The sequence below is a fragment of the Pyrus communis genome, chromosome 12 (genome assembly GCF_963583255.1).
Source record: "Pyrus communis chromosome 12, drPyrComm1.1, whole genome shotgun sequence".
NCBI lineage: Eukaryota > Viridiplantae > Streptophyta > Magnoliopsida > Rosales > Rosaceae > Pyrus > Pyrus communis.
In genome coordinates, this window is record NC_084814.1 from 1,798,883 (window position 1) to 1,815,656 (window position 16,774).

The 16,774-nt window shown below is 33.1% G+C and overlaps 2 protein-coding genes across 8 annotated transcripts; both read right to left on the bottom strand.

Annotated features, from left to right (window-relative positions):
- Positions 1-112: 112 nt before the first annotated feature.
- LOC137709759 (replication protein A 70 kDa DNA-binding subunit E-like) lies at positions 113-7,496 on the bottom strand. Of its 7 annotated transcripts, XM_068448739.1 has the most exons (13): positions 7,209-7,496; positions 7,011-7,104; positions 5,562-5,609; positions 4,692-4,849; positions 4,001-4,274; positions 3,788-3,884; positions 3,495-3,619; positions 2,863-2,944; positions 2,582-2,711; positions 2,295-2,452; positions 821-1,258; positions 600-723; positions 113-465 (listed from the first exon to the last, which is right to left on the bottom strand). In XM_068448739.1, the coding sequence occupies exons 4-12, from the start codon at positions 4,842-4,844 to the stop codon at positions 630-632; spliced, it is 1,551 nt and encodes a 516-aa protein (XP_068304840.1). In that variant the 5' UTR covers positions 4,845-4,849; positions 5,562-5,609; positions 7,011-7,104; positions 7,209-7,496; the 3' UTR covers positions 113-465; positions 600-629. The 7 variants fall into 7 exon arrangements, with proteins under 7 accessions (XP_068304840.1, XP_068304839.1, XP_068304841.1 ...); XM_068448738.1 differs by lacking the exons at positions 7,011-7,104; positions 7,209-7,496 and adding an exon at positions 6,440-6,713; XM_068448740.1 differs by lacking the exons at positions 7,011-7,104; positions 7,209-7,496 and adding an exon at positions 6,675-6,706.
- Positions 7,497-8,229: 733 nt separating this feature from the next.
- Positions 8,230-16,249, bottom strand: LOC137711508 (SH3 domain-containing protein 1). Its single transcript, XM_068450747.1, has 10 exons — positions 16,067-16,249; positions 14,485-14,598; positions 14,295-14,364; positions 14,069-14,217; positions 13,494-13,595; positions 13,217-13,411; positions 9,570-9,632; positions 9,337-9,462; positions 8,923-8,997; positions 8,230-8,565 (listed from the first exon to the last, which is right to left on the bottom strand). Exons 1-10 carry the CDS (start codon positions 16,124-16,126, stop codon positions 8,458-8,460), a joined length of 1,062 nt encoding a protein of 353 aa, XP_068306848.1. The 5' UTR covers positions 16,127-16,249; the 3' UTR covers positions 8,230-8,457.
- Between the last annotated feature and the right edge of the window lie 525 nt (positions 16,250-16,774).

Sequence of the window (16,774 nt, forward strand, 5' to 3'; positions counted from 1 at the left end):
TGAAGAAGAAAATGATGTGCACATAGAATATACTGCAGTAACTATAAATTAAGGTTAGAAGTGTTTTGATATTGATATAAATTTGTGGTGGAGAATTATGCATAAGAGGATATGCAAAGAGTTATAAATATCAAACACAAAATGGACAAAATATTTTTACAAAGTTGTCTAAGTACATATAATTTACAGAAAAGACATTATCAAATGCCTTATCATCAGCATACAAAAAATGATTTACCTCGCATTCCCCTTTGACAGTTAGTGCTTCATTGGCATGACTACTTGAACAAAAAATATTGTAAAAGAGCACACTGTTTATATACACAAAAAGTATGGGGAATTGATGTGAGGATCTACTATTTACACACACAAAATTGTCAACTGATACTTGTTTGTTTTGGATTACAGATGCCAACATTCTTTAAGACATGAGCAAAAGTTTTTGGCTTTTGGTTGAAGCAGTCACTGCAGAAAAAATAGTTTTCATCATGAGAAAAAAATGGAAGCTAAAAATGAAAGATAATGTTAATAAATGTGTAATAAATTTTTGAGATGAACAGATTCATAGCATGGAGCAATTAATAATAAACTATAGTTACCTAGTTTTTTTTGTATGGAGCAAAGTCTGTCTATGAGCTGGTTGGTGACGATTTTCTTTTGAACAATTTGATTGGAATCTGGTCCTGATCTTGCGCATCTGTTTCACATATTTCTTCTGCTTGACTGTATCATAAATATTTAAGATATGAAAAAGATAAATTTAGACCATATTGAGTTCAATTTGAGATGCAGTTCAAAATATTGATATATAGTGTATAACCTTGTTTTAAACGGTACAAAAAGGGCTCTTCTAATTGATTCTCTTTTTCTTTTATGTGAACCAGCAATTATGTCAACAAGTGAATCAGTAACTATGTCAACAGGTGTGCTTGAAGATGAAACTGTTGTAGAAGAGACTGTAACTTGTTTACTTAGAGATTGTGGAGTTGTTGGTTGAATGGTGAGCTCCTCAGAAATGTTATAGATGAGAAGATCATTCGAGTTCAATGAATTTCTTCTGCTTCCAAATCGAAGGTGATAAATTTTTTTCTGCCCTATAAGTCTAAGAAACTCACTTGGCAACTGTTTTTGATCCACTGATCTCTGATTGAAAACCAAATCTTTACAGGGTACGCCAAAAACTTTTTCACCTGATCTGCCAATGATAAGAGCACTGATCTCGTCTGTCTCATCTTCAAGAACTAAGAACACTTTGTACCTTCATTTAAAAACATAATATATAGAGCCTTATATGTTATTGAAAAGGCCAGAGAAAAGGGATGATTTCATACTAATTATCCTGTATTAGCTATACATATACATATATATATATATATATATATTTTTTAAAGTGAAGCAATAACATTATAAAGAACAGAACCTTCGAATGGTATTTTGTGCTTCTCTGTTGAGAAATTGCAGATTGTATAACATATCTTTTTCTAATATTTGAAACACTATTTGATATTTGAACTGATAGTTAAACTAAATAAATGAAGGCATTAGATGCTGTTGTTTTTTTTAGATGGAAGTTGGGTGCAAAACTTAATAAACTAAGGCATGGTAGTAATGATAAAATTTAGTGAAAATGAGATTGAATTAACTTATGAGATATTGTTAGCTCTTCATTGGACCAGTACTGAGAGGTATACAACTTGAAAAATACATGCAAGTCAAGAGTTTGAACAAATATCATGACCTGAAACAAATTGACTAATATCAAGAACACAGACATGGCTAGGTTGGGTAATATATGAATGATTTGGTGAATGGAATGTAATACTTGTAACTCCTAGTTTTTACACTAAATGTTGGACAAAATAAGAGTAAAAAGATCAATGACATCTTGATTGGAATGAAATACTTTTATATAAACGCTAAAAACCAAAATGTTATCAAACTAATTTGCAGTTGGAGAAGATAGTTGAAAAATTAATTATCAAAATGAGAAGAGTTAAACTAATTTAGGCATTGTTCTCAACATTATTAGCACATATCTGACTTGTAGGAAAAAGAACTAATGCTAATCTGAAGAGAGAGGAGTTAATAGTAAAGAAATGCTACAAATCTTATTAACAACATCTATATCCACAACAGAAGAAAGCAAATCTTGATTCTAATTGCAATTATTAATGAAGTGATTGGGTTTCAGGTTGTAGTTGATGCTATTTAATTGATTATTGGTTTGATAAATGGAATCTAAACTTGCAACAATTCATAAAATAGAAAATTTGAAACAATGTTAGAATTATTACCATGGAGTGGGAATCTGATTTGAATGCTTTTGGCAAATAAGTTGACCACTTGTTGGATCTTGATGCATTTGTTTTGCGCACGTAGGGCAAGCCGTGTACCACCATTCATATTTCGTATTGTATCGCTTAATCGATGCTTTGCACAAAAATGTATCATTCTGTGGAATGTTGAAAAATTTGCATTAACACAGGGACAAATTATTAAATAGATAAGTTTTATGAAATAACTTCATAAAAATTGAAAACGTTTTTATTGAACATAATTAAAAAGAAAACATTTTATATACCTTATATAAGTCAGGATCCAAATATCCTAACTCCTCAAGTGTCATCTTTTTCCCAGTTTGGAAAATGTCTTGCTCATTGGTTTGCTTGGAAGGAGGCAGTGTTTTAATGGGATGAGGCCAGGTTGAAAACCTGTAATCATTTAGATTGAAAATTGGAAAAACAAAGATAAAAATAATTTAATATATATACATATATATATATATATATATATATATATATATATATATATATATATATAACCACGCTATGATTATCATTGTATGAGAGTGAATGGACTCACATTGATTTGTATGTATTCAATTCTGGAATGTCTGGATCTATAAAGAAAAGTGTTGAACCAGTGTTGTTCAAGATGATGCTATCTGTGCATTAAACAAAAGTCAAGATATAAAAAGAGAAAAGTTATGTAATAATTGACATTTAAAATAGTTTTTAATCCAGGCAAACAAAAAATTGCAAATCGTAGGTTATAAAATTTAATATCGTTTTATAGATTTTAAATAGTGTATCACAATAAAATCATATCTAACTCAAAACGGGCAGCATGAAAATTAAGTTTCTTGTATGAAAAACTACCTATACAATATGATGCAGATCTCTCATCAACAATTTGACTGTTTTCTATGTGAGAAGCTTTGTTTGATCATGATTAAATGAAATGTATTTATTGATGTGTAGAAAAATTGCTAATTTACACTTGTAATTATGTAACATTATAAGTTAACATTTTTTTTATGCATATACGTAAAGATATGAGACATTAATGGAGTCAATGTTTGAATACGCTTTATAAAATAAAATCACCAAACATGGTTTTGCAAGGGCAGAGAAACAAAATAAAAGTCAGTTTAATAGCTAAACAAATTAGAAAGAGAAAAAAAAAAAGAAATTTTTTTTTATTAAAGTAAATACCTCCAAACAATTTAACCTTCAAGCTTGTAAAAACAATAATGATTGGTTGGTGTAGTTGTTCTAATGAGAAAGCAGAAAAGGCATGTGCAACATCTGACCATAGTGTGATCTTAGCTTCTTCATTTCTGTAAAACAACGAAAGCCAAAAAGGATAAAAAAAATTTTAAAGTCATGAAAATCTTTGTATTTAAAATTATTGGAACTATTTTTAATAGAAGAATATGACTATTAGCCTATTGAAATGGAATTGACAGGTAAAAAGCTTTTAAATTTTATTATGGACACGAAATGACCTGATGTTTTGTATAACCAAATCACATTTGTCCTCAATTCTCTGATTGATCTGTATTGGTTCTACAGGCTGGACTGAAATGAGGTGGCCAATAACATCTTCAAATTTGAAAAAAAAAAAAAAAAAAAAAAAACAAATTGGTAAGCTCATAGGAAATTGTTGAATAAAATAGGCACGAACATATATTAAAATGTTTATTTATGTATATGATTACCTGTCAAGATATCACATTTGTTTAACCGAGGATATAATTTGTTATAATCCTGCAAGAAAAATCTGTGTCGTGGAATAGGCGGAAAGACACTTGCCAACTTCTTAAAAACCGTCTTCGAAATGAAAATGATTTGGGTCTCATGTGGAACAACTCTATACTGAGCCCTTGCATAGTTAGTACGGAAATTCATGATCTCATAGCAAGTGCCTGCTTCAATCTTTGGAACTATTATTTCATAGTCCATTTCAGTAGAAGATGCTTCGATAGCTTGTTGCTTGATAATAAAAAAGAAAAAAAATTAAGGAAAAAAAAAAGTTATAATGAGAATAGTGTGGGTAAGCATATTGTTCCAAATTTTATAGTTGAAATAACATGCAATTATGTGTAGATCATAAATATTAAATAGCAATATGGATCGTAAATAGCAACAGTGAATTAACAACTATAAGTAACAATTCAAAGGAAATGAACATGTGTACAAAAAGCTTTGCAGTGCACAGGATAAATGGCAAAACAAATGTATGATTTGAGAATATAAAACAGGACAATAAAGAGTTTTCAAATAAATTGTACACGATCTTTAGCACAGCCAGTATAAAAACTATGTCATGCACTTTAAAGATAATAATTCATTCTTAACATAGAAGATCAAACGTTTATAAAGTCATTTGATAAAAAAATTATGACAAACCTTTTCATCAACCAATATACAGTGTAAGCCTGTATATTTGTCGCCCATGCCTGGGTATTTTGGTCTCCATATCCTACAAACACGTACTTTAATTCTGACAATCTTTTTATATGCCGCCAATTGATCAAGCGGAGTTGGACCTTCGTTTTCCATTTAATCTATAGAAACGAAATATTTATAAATTTATAAACCGTGCACCCAAGGAGATTTAAAATACCAGTCACAATATATGCATTTTTATAAATATTATAAACGGATAAAAAAAAAAACTATAATTGAAATTTGATTTTGAGCGAGATCAGTTATTCAATAATAATAGTGAAATCAAAATACATACATTTATTAAATAAGTTGTCAGTCTCTTTTGATTAATACAATAAGATAAAAAAAAATCATTTGTTGATCCTATCAAATTTGATTAAGCATTGAGATGATTTTGAGACAACAAATAGTCAACATTAAATAGGTCTGTACAAAATAGTATAATCTAGTTAACAAAACAAAACATACAAATACAAACGTTGCATCACAAATAAATCCGTATAAGAAAAGGCGGAATTGTTGTTAAATTGCAGCAGGAAAAACAATTAATTTAATAGTGTTCTTATTTGGTTATAACAGAAACATCACCTTCTTCACTTTTAACAACACACAATCCATATTAACAAAAGCATCACCATCACCACTTTAATAACAACATTTGATATAGTATATATAACACATATATAGCGTGATATATTAAAAGATACCATAGTACAGTCTAAACAGAAGTAAAACCAATCAGATAAAAAAAAATTTAAGTGAACACTAAAACGTATGATATAACACCCAGGTCAATTGATAAAAGGAAAAAGTAAAAAAAAATAATACCTGACAAAAGGAAGCAAGAACTCCAGCCAGAAATCCTCAAGACAGCACCTGTTTCCCAAAAAAAAAAAAAAAATACATGAAAATGCACGCTCCAACGAAAGAACATCATAAACAGCAAAACAACATCACAACTGCAAAGGAAAAACAAAAACTCCAAAGCAAAACAAAATGGAAAGCAAAAAGCACAACAAAAATGAGGACCAAACTTACAAACCCAGATTGAGCACCGAAGTTACAAATTTAGATTTGCAAGCAGCAAATACCAAAAGAGGAGAAAAAACATAAGCCCGAAGCTAAAAAAAAGAAGAAAAGAAAAGAAAATATGACAGCAAACGTGCAGCAAAGAGAAGAGAAATAAAAGAGAAGAGCTTACAAACCCAAATTTGCAAGCAGCGACACAGAGAGGGGAGAAAACGCCGAAGGCGAAACGAAAAAGAAAGACAAATGAGAGAGGAAACGTGCAGAAAAGAAAAGAAATATAAAAGCGAAGAGCTAAAAAGCCAAATGCATGGGATCATTAACACGTGGTTTGTCCTAGCCAATATAATATATATATATATATATATATATATTTATCTTTTTGTTTTTCTCCCACCTCGCATCATGACCTTGGACTATCTTTTATGCCCTGCTAAATATATATTTATACATACATACATACATACATACATACATATATATATATATTTCTGCTACTTCGCATTTATTATCTCTTTTTTCGAGGAATGAGCTTTTGGTTAGTGTCACCAGGCAACTGCAAGGCATCCACCTTTTCCTTTGTCTGCCTCTCAAATGGAAGAGGATGATCAACACGTGGCATAATGTAAACCAAAACATGCTGATATATATATAAATATAAATATATATATTTCTATCACCGTGCATTTATTATCTCTTTTTCAAGGACTGGACTTTGGTTACTGCCATCGGGCAACTGCAAGACATCCATCTTTAACTCTGTTTGCCTCTCAAATAGAAGAGGATGATCAACACATGGCGTAATGTAAACCAAAACATGCTGATATATATATATATATATATATATATATATATATATATTTCCATCACCGTGCATTTATTATCTCTTTTTCCAGGATCGAAGAGCACAGTGACCTGAAACAAAACACAGAAGCAAATCATACAACCAAACAATAGATCTAAGGATATATATTTCCATCACCGTGCATTTATTATCTCTTTTTCGAGGAACGAAGAGCACAGTGACCTGAAACAAAACACAGAAGCAAATCATACAACCAAACAATAGATCTAAGGATATATATTTCCATCACCGTGCATTTATTATCTTTTTTTCGAGGAACGAAGAGCACAGTGACCTGAAACAAAACACAGAAGCAAATCATACAACCAAACAATAGATCTAAGGATATATATTTCCATCACCGTGCATTTATTATCTCTTTTTCGAGGAACGAAGAGCACAGTGACCTGAAACAAAACACAGAAGCAAATCATACAACCTATATATTTCCATCAGCGTGCATTTATTATCTCTTTTTCGAGGAACGAAGAGCACAGTGACCTAAAACAAAACACAGAAGCAAATCATACAACCAAACAATAGATCTAAGAATATAAACAAATCCACCTTGATAAAATCCAAAAACCAACAAAATCAGTACTAACCCAGGGATTTTAAACGGAGGATGCAACAACTATTTATTTTTCCAAAGGGTTTTAAACGCAAGAAATTTGCACAGATGATTTGGCAGAGAAAAATGAGAAAGATGAGAAGATCGGAAACCAAAGGTTGAGAAAAGGAAAGCAACTGGAAACTGAAGGAGATTTGGAGAGATACAATTGAAGAGAACTTATCCACGATGATCGACGCGTGGCAAAACAGTGGAGAACGCATGGGAAGGCTGTGCAAAGGAAGAAAAGCAACGGGCAAGCTGGCATCAAACAAAGACAAACATGTTCCAGATTTTTGTTTTTTTAATTATATTTTGGTGGCAAACCATGCATCATTGCTGCGAGATGTGATGGGGTAAGGTTTTTTTAATTATTTTTTGGTGGCAAGCCATGCATCATTGCTGCGAGATGTGATGGGGTAAGGCTTTTTAATTATTTTTTGGTGGCAAGCCATGCATCATTGCTGCAAGATGTGATGGGGTAAGGTTTTTTAATTTTTTTTTTTGGTGGAAAGGCATGTACCACTGCTGTCAGTGTGGATTAGGTAAGAATAAAATGCTGGAATCGAAGAGAGAGCCGGATGGTTACACAAAAAGTAAAATAGAAGAGGGAGTCAGAATGAAAAAAAAAGATACTCAGGATCATCAACACGTGGCCAAAGAGTGAAAGAATCCCGAAGAAAGGAAGGATAACAATAAAGCAAAGGAGAGAAACGGAAGAAAGCAAGGGAGAGAAACGGAAGAAAGCAAAGAAGCCAGGGGCAGATCCGTCATGACACTATTGCTGAACAGTGCCAGGAAGCAACTGGGTTTTAGTAGATATAATATCTTCATTTTGGGTTCAAATCTCGTACATGACAACTAAAATACCAGTGGTGTTTTCACTTGTATAAATCTAATAGAAGCTTCAGGAGAAATTCCTCTAGAAATTAACCATGTTTTGTAACCATATATTTTGTACTTCTTTTCCAAAACCAAAGGATATAATTCGGAAGTGATCATACAAAAACCAAACATATCTAAGGCCAAACTTGATTGACAAAAGTATGATACATCCAGAATTAGAGCAATATTACACAAAAATTACTTGAACTACAAATATAATATTTTTCTTCACACCGTGTGTAGATGAAATGGTCGAGCATCCCGTCCAAACGGACGAACTATTATACAGAACGAAAAATTGGTATATACAGTTTATACCAAGTTTATATAGGTGTGGGGAACATGTGAATGAACTTTGCTTACATTGACTTGTCGGATGGCGCTTTCTCCTGCCTCTCTATATATGCAGATGGAAACCATCCGGCCTTGCCGTTGCTTTCTCCTTCAGACCATCCATTAGAGCCGATCTATAACATTCATATGAAGTAAAATTAAAATCGCCACCAAATGAAAACAGAGAAGGATTACGCTTTAATTTCTTTTGTTTGAATGTGTAAGATGCAAACGAAAAAAGAAATGTTTTATACAAGGGCCTTACTATAAGAGAACAAAATAGTTCATTCATTCCTCCTATTAAACATTCAAACAACGTTAGGAAAATGATCCCGCCTAGTTATCCAAAATTTCCTTCCTTTCCTAACTGTTATTGAAAATATAATAACTCAGAGAGAGCAGCAGTGTACACTTTGGTTGTCTGAAAAAATACAAAGTCTACATTTATGCAGAAGCCATAGCAGAAATCAAATTCGGGGTGGTTCACCTACCTGACGAACTACAACATAATCATCAACGGACAGATTCAACTCTCCATCCGCTTGAGCCTCAAACGGGTGAATAGCCTGGAAAATGATGCAAAAAAGGATTAACACCTAGAAAAGCTCCGAATTTCAGGCTATTTTAGATTGGTTTCAGTGAGATATAAGGCTATTGTAAATTTGTAATTGGAGTCAACATGACAACGGTCAACGGCCTTTTCTATACAGATGAAAACTCATATATCGTCATTTTCGCTGCTTCCCATAAAAACACTAGTTTTAGAATCCATGTTGTTTTCAGAAGTGAAGAATATGGGAACCAACTAGCTAAAAATAAATTCAGAAACTGTGATATAAATGAACGGGCGCAGCAGTTTCTTTTGGTTGTTGGGAATAGAATTTCAAGGATTTCAAAGGCCTTACTCTTGCAATGAAGAAAGTGCCATCTTGGTTAAGTTGTCCATGATCTTCAGATATATTTGAAATCGTATCATGATGCACTTTCACTGATTGCGATGAGAATTCATTTGGTGGGTTCTCCAGAATCATCTGAACATTTAAAATAATACAGTATTCACAAACTTTTATGTATATAAAAAAGATAAGAAACCATCCATAATGATAAAAATATACAGAGCCAGGCACGTAGAGCAAACCTCAGAATGTAGCTTGTCTAAAATAGTAAGCGCATGTTGATGAAATGATCTCTCCGCATCAACCTGCAAAACATACTTTCATTAGAGTCAAATGCAGAAATGTAAACTCAGAAGCAAAATACAATACGCTACCAGTTTCTAGCCAAATTTAGTATGGTAAACTATTACAGTAATGACAAACCCACCAAGTACTACAGACACCATAACTTTACAGTTATATATTTAGATACACAATAGCAAGAGTTTCTGATCCTGGAGCTTTGAAAATTATTATTTACCCTGGAAGTGGTGAGCCCTTTTCTCATTTAATCTACTCACCCTCTCCAGCTAAAGCAAAGCATTTAAACTCCAATTAGAAGCTCTTACACTCCTATGCGCATTTGTTGTAAGCACTTTCAATAGAAGCAGATTGAGATTTCTATTAAGTGCTTCCTAGAAATGCAACATGGAAGTGCTTCTTGAGAAGCACCTCTCATGACAGCAGAAAAACGTGCTTCTATGACTCATAAAGCACCTCTAACAATCTCAGTCAAACAACATCAAAAATTCATTTCAATACGCAAACGTTTTTAACGCTCCTACAAGCATTTCCCAAAGGTCCTCTGTTGACAGATGAGCCACTATTATTTCCGTTGTGCTCAATATCAAGGAATCATATATATACCAGTTCTTCAGAATTCTACATATAAAATGATGCTATGGTAGAGAAACTACATACAACATTTCATAATATTTCATAACATCAGCAGTACAGAATGATCGAAACTTAAAATTTTGTGGGGTTGAAATAGCAAAAGTGGTAAAAACTAGGAAATATTAAATGAAAAGACATTAAGATGCAAACACGACTTTCATTGGTTACTCAAGTGCATCAAACATTTATAAACCAAAATTCCCCAAATGAAAGTTCTTGGTTCGGGAGGAGTCAAGGGGAATAAAATTAGGGTTTAGGGTTTAATGCTTTAGGATTTCATTATTACTACTGTTTGTTTATTCGACAAGGTTATTAGCCTATATAAGTTGACTCTATTTTCATATCTCTTTTGTAGCACTAATTTCATCATGCACAAAAACACGACACTAGATGGAAACAGGAAAAAAACAACTTATGATCCAATCTGCTAAACCTTAATGCATTTATTTTAATAATTGTAAGGGGCTGCAGTAACAGATGCTAAACAAGAATACCATTTGTTTAAAGGAACTTGGGGTTTAAGAACAATATCACCCATAGGTCACCACCAAGAAAAGAGTAAGCATCCCACTCAAATGCATCACCAGTCCTCTTCTTCTTGTGAGGTCCTATGGTACATAAAAAGAAGGAAGTCATATGATTGAAAAAATTAGGTGATCAAAACATGGAATAGGCAATAGAAAGTTTGGATAATGAAGAAAGGCAAGTATTGCGACATAGATGGAAGGAATAACTGGTCTAGTGATCATATGAGAAGTTTATTGAAAAGAATTTGAAGTGAAAGAAGAAAGACTAATCAAATGTGGATTCACTTATTTACCAAAAACCAAAGAACGTGGCTTCACTCATAATATACTATGAGAAAAAATCAATCATGTAGGGTTGCTATGAAACGGAAAAACAGGCAGCATCACCTCCACAAGAAACTGCAGGAAACACTTATAAGTTCTAACCAGTTACTACGTCCTTCGATCATGAGAGAAACTGATAATGAGTCACTCAAAAGGATAACTAAGAAGGGTTGCCCATAACTTACAACATATGCTAAACCTTTCGGGATCGTTAAAGATATATGCCTATCCCAAAATTTGTGAAACATTGACTTCCCTTATGCAGTTTGGATGACCCACCGACAGCTTGTATGAAATTAAATCCGGTGTACATCCAAAATACCAGTATACCCCTCCATCCTACAGACTAACCAATTATAAACAAAGTACACATTTCCAACAGATGATATAGACAAGCGAGAGTCATTGAGACGATCAGAAAAGATAGATGAAATCATCACTGCCTGCCATGAAGGACCTTTGCTATAAGACAGGTATACAACTTCAAATTTTATAAAATAATACAACGAAGTAGATGTGCTAAACCAGTAGTTACACAGCCCTGTCACTGGATAATCATTTAAACAAACTTTCACATTCCCAAAAGCCTTCAGGAAAATCCTGAATTTATCCGCCCTTATTTGTACATTAGTATCCAATGTTAGGAATCTGTATATATTTATATATCCTATGAGTATGGATTAAAACTCTCTACCATTGGCCCAGACTATTTTTAAGGTTTGGACGTCCCACCAAACAACTGGCTAAGAGAGCATAACAACCCAGGCAAAAATTTCCATCATTTTGACAACTCATTGATGACTTCAAGTTATCATGTTGAGAAGTAGACTATATAAATCATACAAACATGTGTTGTGTTGAGATATGTACATATAAACTTAATATACGTGCATATATTCCTTGGTTAATTAAGCGAACAATTGGACGCGTTACACTCTAGATGCCAACATTGTTCAAACACCCATTAAAACCGTTCAAATGCGTGACCAATTTTTACCAAAACACGCTGTTTAGGACTTGGAATTTAGATTTTAAGTCTTGAGTGTCTATGGCTTCAAACCAATTTGTTAAAGAAAACTAAAATGCATAACTAATATCTAGTGGGCAATGATTCTGCTGTAATGCAATGATGTTGAGAGGGAGAGAGAGAGAGATTCTTTTAATTGAACATTGTTGTTTCTAACACCAAACAAACTTTTATTGGCCTGAAAACAGAAGTACATCTTTGTCGCCCTAAGTTGCAATTACATAAAGCTCATAAACGAGACTATAATAACAAAAGCAACACAAGACCAAAGACAAAAGAAGGAACCTATTATCAACAAAACATTGACAGCACCAACGAAATGCAATTAATGAAGATACTGTTCCTCTTTTTGTGTCATTTCCTACTATAGTGGTATAACACTACTCTTGACTGAGTGATGTAATGCTAAACTATACAATATGGAAACACAAGGAAGGTTCTTTACAATAAAGCACTAGGTTTAAGTAATTCTCCTATGCATACCCTAGAAGATCATGGCTTGTACATCCTTATTTATGTACATTTCCACATATAACACTTGTATCTTCAATCTTCCATGCATCCATGACATCCTAAAATATGAGAAGATCATGGCTTGCACATCCTCAATTATGTACTTGTATTTCCTTTAGGTAAATAAGTTGCAGCTGTTTCCTGGGTGTCCCTGTTCTTTGTGTTCTGGATATTGCAATTTTTCATGAGGTTTTCACAAAAATACGAAGCATAGCTAGTTATGCATCGATTCTTATGGTTGTAAAGATGTTTTTTCCCTTCTATTATAGGGAAACTAAAAATTATACATCTATAATGACATGAACTAATTACTTATGGATTAAACAGGGAAAAACAAACTTCCCATAGGGGTTCGCACAAGAAGCACGAATTCAGTCAATGCATATTAGACTAATCAATCTGAAGGAGCATTGATCACATAAAATCTTCAGGGAACAAACAGAACAGTAACTACTTTAATAAGCCTTTCATATAGACAACAATCAACTTTACATCCATCAATGGCAACCAAGATATAATAGAATAGCCATGTGCAGTCCTCACAAACAATTAGTAACAATACCATAGTACGAAGCTTATGAAAAGTCATCTGTTGCTGCTGATCCTCAACCGACAACATTGCGGCAGTTGCTTCTTTCCCAAGTGCCACTGTAGAAGATTTAAGCTCTGTCAATCTTACTTCTGCATTTTGAAGCTTCACAGAACTCTCTGCAGATACCGAAGTGGATTTCAATCGACGCCTCAATACGTCAGCCACCTAATCAGAAGATAAATATTTACTTCCTATGAGAATGCATGTTCCTGAACCATTAGATACACCAATTGACATTAAGATATACCTGGGCTTCCACCTCCTGTCGCAATTTATCATAACGATGAGTCAAGTGACGAGCATCCTCCAAAGGAGCCCCTGCTATTTGTGCCCGTAAAGGTTCAGCAACCTACAAATTTTAATCCTGTGACATGATTATAAACCAAAAAGAACGGAAAAAAAAACTCAAAAATTTATTATAGATTTTGGTAAAGTATAGCATTATAAAAGCTCTTTTATGATTCAATTAACAAAGGCTCTTGTCATTGTGCAAAAGGCCTTGGGATACTACCACCTTCACTAAGGTTAAGTGGGTTAGTGAGATGTGACAGTGCTACATCCTGACCTGTATCCCATATGCTTAATGCCTCCCAAACGGCAAAACAAACTCATTGCTTATATAGCTAACTGAATTCACCCCATTAAAAGAAGTCACAGATCATATTTCTCAACAAAATGGTTTATTGTTTTCAAAAACACACATATACACACACAAGTTACATGTGCATGTTGCTTTTGGTTCAAAATGTTGATTTCAATGGCCATATCTTAAGATTTCTCTTTATAAACATTTAAGAAAAAAAATTACATTGAAGAAATTACCTGCTCACAAAGGACCTTAAGAAAAGCCTCTCTCTCATCTTCAATTGAATTATATGAAGTACCAAAGTATTCAGAACCCCTTGCTAGATGAGTGCTAGCGCTTTGATTTTCAGCTCCATATTTGCAGCAATTTTCAGCTAACTTTCTCACTAAATTATCAAGATAAAATTTTATCTACTAGACTTGTATAAGGAATCAAATGCAGCAAATTAGAGAGAGCAGTCACCTATTTCCATTTGTTTTGAGCTGGTAGAAATAAAAGCCTCAACCCCCCGAACAACACTCCGCTGAAAATGCTGGGTAACATAATTTATTGTTAGAATTAGAATTTGGTAAGAGTAATTCAATAGTGATGTCTAATAGAATGAACCAGTAGTTAAATGATAGCCAACTTGATGACGGCATGATAAATGTACCTTCGTAGCCCTTGTAGAATTATACAAATCCTGAAGTTTTTGGTGGCACATAAGTTCCTCTTCATCAATCATAACAGCTTCATTACCTAAATTTCCCAACCGTTTCAACACAGCCTGCAACGTATTCAAAACAGCAAGTTTAAAACAATGAATTTATTTACAATTCTACATTGTCAATATAATTGAATCAATCACGGCTTCTTTCGTCTTCCACTAAGTCATCAAAGTACCAAGAAACTAGTACATAATTTTTTACTACTGAAATGGTAACTAAAGTCCTCCTGAACTAAGCAGGAACCGTAGGTTCTAGTGATAAGTTCATAAGTCCTATTTTATGTAAACTTGAGATCACTTTCCTGGGGGTTTAAATTGTGATTAATTTTTAACACAAACCAGCAAGATACACACTATGAACGGTTCAATGGACATTGTAAATGAAGTTGGAATTGAATTCAATCACTGTCTTTGTCCATCTTACATTAAATCATCAAAGGAGTAAGAGAAAACAGTACAAATTCATTTTTCATACTGAAAGAGCAACGGTAACTAAAATCCTGAACTCAGCAGGAACTCAGGTTCTAAATTCTAATGAACTTCTATATATCCTAACTTGTTTTAAAAAGAAAAGTGTGTTTTAATATTAGAACTTGAGAAGGCATGATAACACAACATAAGGATCAATCTACAGCAGAATCCAGCATGATATACGCAACATAAGGATCAATCTACAACGTGGCCCTCCCAGAGTCCTTAAGCATCATGATGAGTTTCACTGAAGAATTAATCTAAAGACAAACAAACTTTCTAAAAGCTCCAGCAGAGCAAATGATTCCTCTATCTTTTCTTTGTTCAAATTTCTTCTAAATCTTAAATCCCAATTCCCCAAAACAAAAGGCGTAAGAACAAACCCTGCTATGACCAATTTATGAAATCTGGATGGTCTATCAAGCCATGGAAAAATTGACGCCAAAGGTTGATCTCCAAACTACGGATCCTCCCAACATCTGATCTTTCCCCATTACACAGTAACAGGGAAGTACCATACCATTGATCACCTACAAATATATATCAGGTGACACATTTCCAAATTCTTAACAAAAAAACTTTTATGGACATGGATGGGCACCAATTGAAACAATTTGAATTTCCTGTAGATTAAGATTGTATCTTTTGTTCAACTTATATCAATTATGATTTACACAAAACAAAAGTAGAGTATCTTATCGAAAAGATTTGCACTTTTTTGTTTGCTGAACAAAATGGGTTTTCTTTATGTAATCGAAAAGATTAGGACTTTTCGTTAACATTGGTGATATTGTCATTATATGCAGATATGTATACATACATATATATATATATGTATGTATGTAATGAATTCTGAACAAAATTATACACAAGAATCCAAAAAAAATTCCTAAAAATAACCGGTAAAGCAAACACAAACCTCCAAGTAAGAGAAAGACTGGAAAAACTTTGTATGTATGAATAAACACAAAAAATTCCAAACTTGGAATAACTTCAATCTAATCAACCATTAATAAAAAACAAGGAGAAGCACTTAATCTGGAAGGAGAAAGCAAACCTGCTGTTGCTTTGCGACTTGCTCCCTGAGCTTAGTGGCTTGCTTCCGTATGGACTCCATACAGTAAAACCCTAGCTCTAGAGCTAGATATCGATTGATCTTGGCGGTCAGAGACAAAGCTGTTAGTCTTTTACTGACGACACAGACAAGAAAGAAAACGAATCTATAAAGAAGTGTGACGGGTGTCACTGTCTGGTTTCGGGAGTCGATAAGTCACCGAATTGAACAATTTCACTTTTATTTAAGCCTTATTAAATGAAGAAGTGAACCGTCAATTTAGTCATTAAATTATTATATAAGTGAAAATTAGATTTTTGAATATTTTTTTAGAAAAAGCAGTCGTTGAATTATAAAAATTTATCAATTACATCATTATTCATTTTTTCGTCAATTTAAGTCAGGCTACGTGCATATGATACATATTGGAGAGCAGATTTGTATTTTCATAGAGAATAGTGTATAGAGTTAACTTTAGAAAGTAAATTAGACGTTAAATTCGCAACCTATATGAAATGTCAAATGACTTGTAGGCAAGAAAATGACGGTATTATACTCTCAAATGTGCTAAGCGACTTAAGTTGACGAAAAAATTAGATAAAATATTTTTTTAATATAATAATATAGATGAAATTAGCAATTTTTAATGAATTTAGGGATTTATTTTTCTAAAAAATAATCCAGGAACCTAATTTTCACCAAGGTGATAAG

Bases quoted from the DNA above. Each gene is read 5' to 3' on its own strand.
- LOC137709759 (XM_068448739.1), bottom strand. From the start codon at position 4,844: ATGGAAAACGAAGGTCCAACTCCGCTTGATCAATTGGCGGCATATAAA. The intron at 2,453-2,581 runs GTATATAAAATG...AACATTCCACAG, and splicing joins TGGATCCTGACTTATATAAG to AATGATACATTTTTGTGCAA. The intron at 1,259-2,294 runs GTAATAATTCTA...TTTTAAATGAAG, and splicing joins AATCAGATTCCCACTCCATG to GTACAAAGTGTTCTTAGTTC.
- LOC137711508 (XM_068450747.1), bottom strand. From the start codon at position 16,126: ATGGAGTCCATACGGAAGCAAGCCACTAAGCTCAGGGAGCAAGTCGCA. The intron at 13,412-13,493 runs GTATATCTTAAT...TCTTCTGATTAG, and splicing joins GACAGGAGGTGGAAGCCCAG to GTGGCTGACGTATTGAGGCG. The intron at 9,463-9,569 runs GTTTGCTCTACG...TTAAATGTTCAG, and splicing joins TAGACAAGCTACATTCTGAG to ATGATTCTGGAGAACCCACC.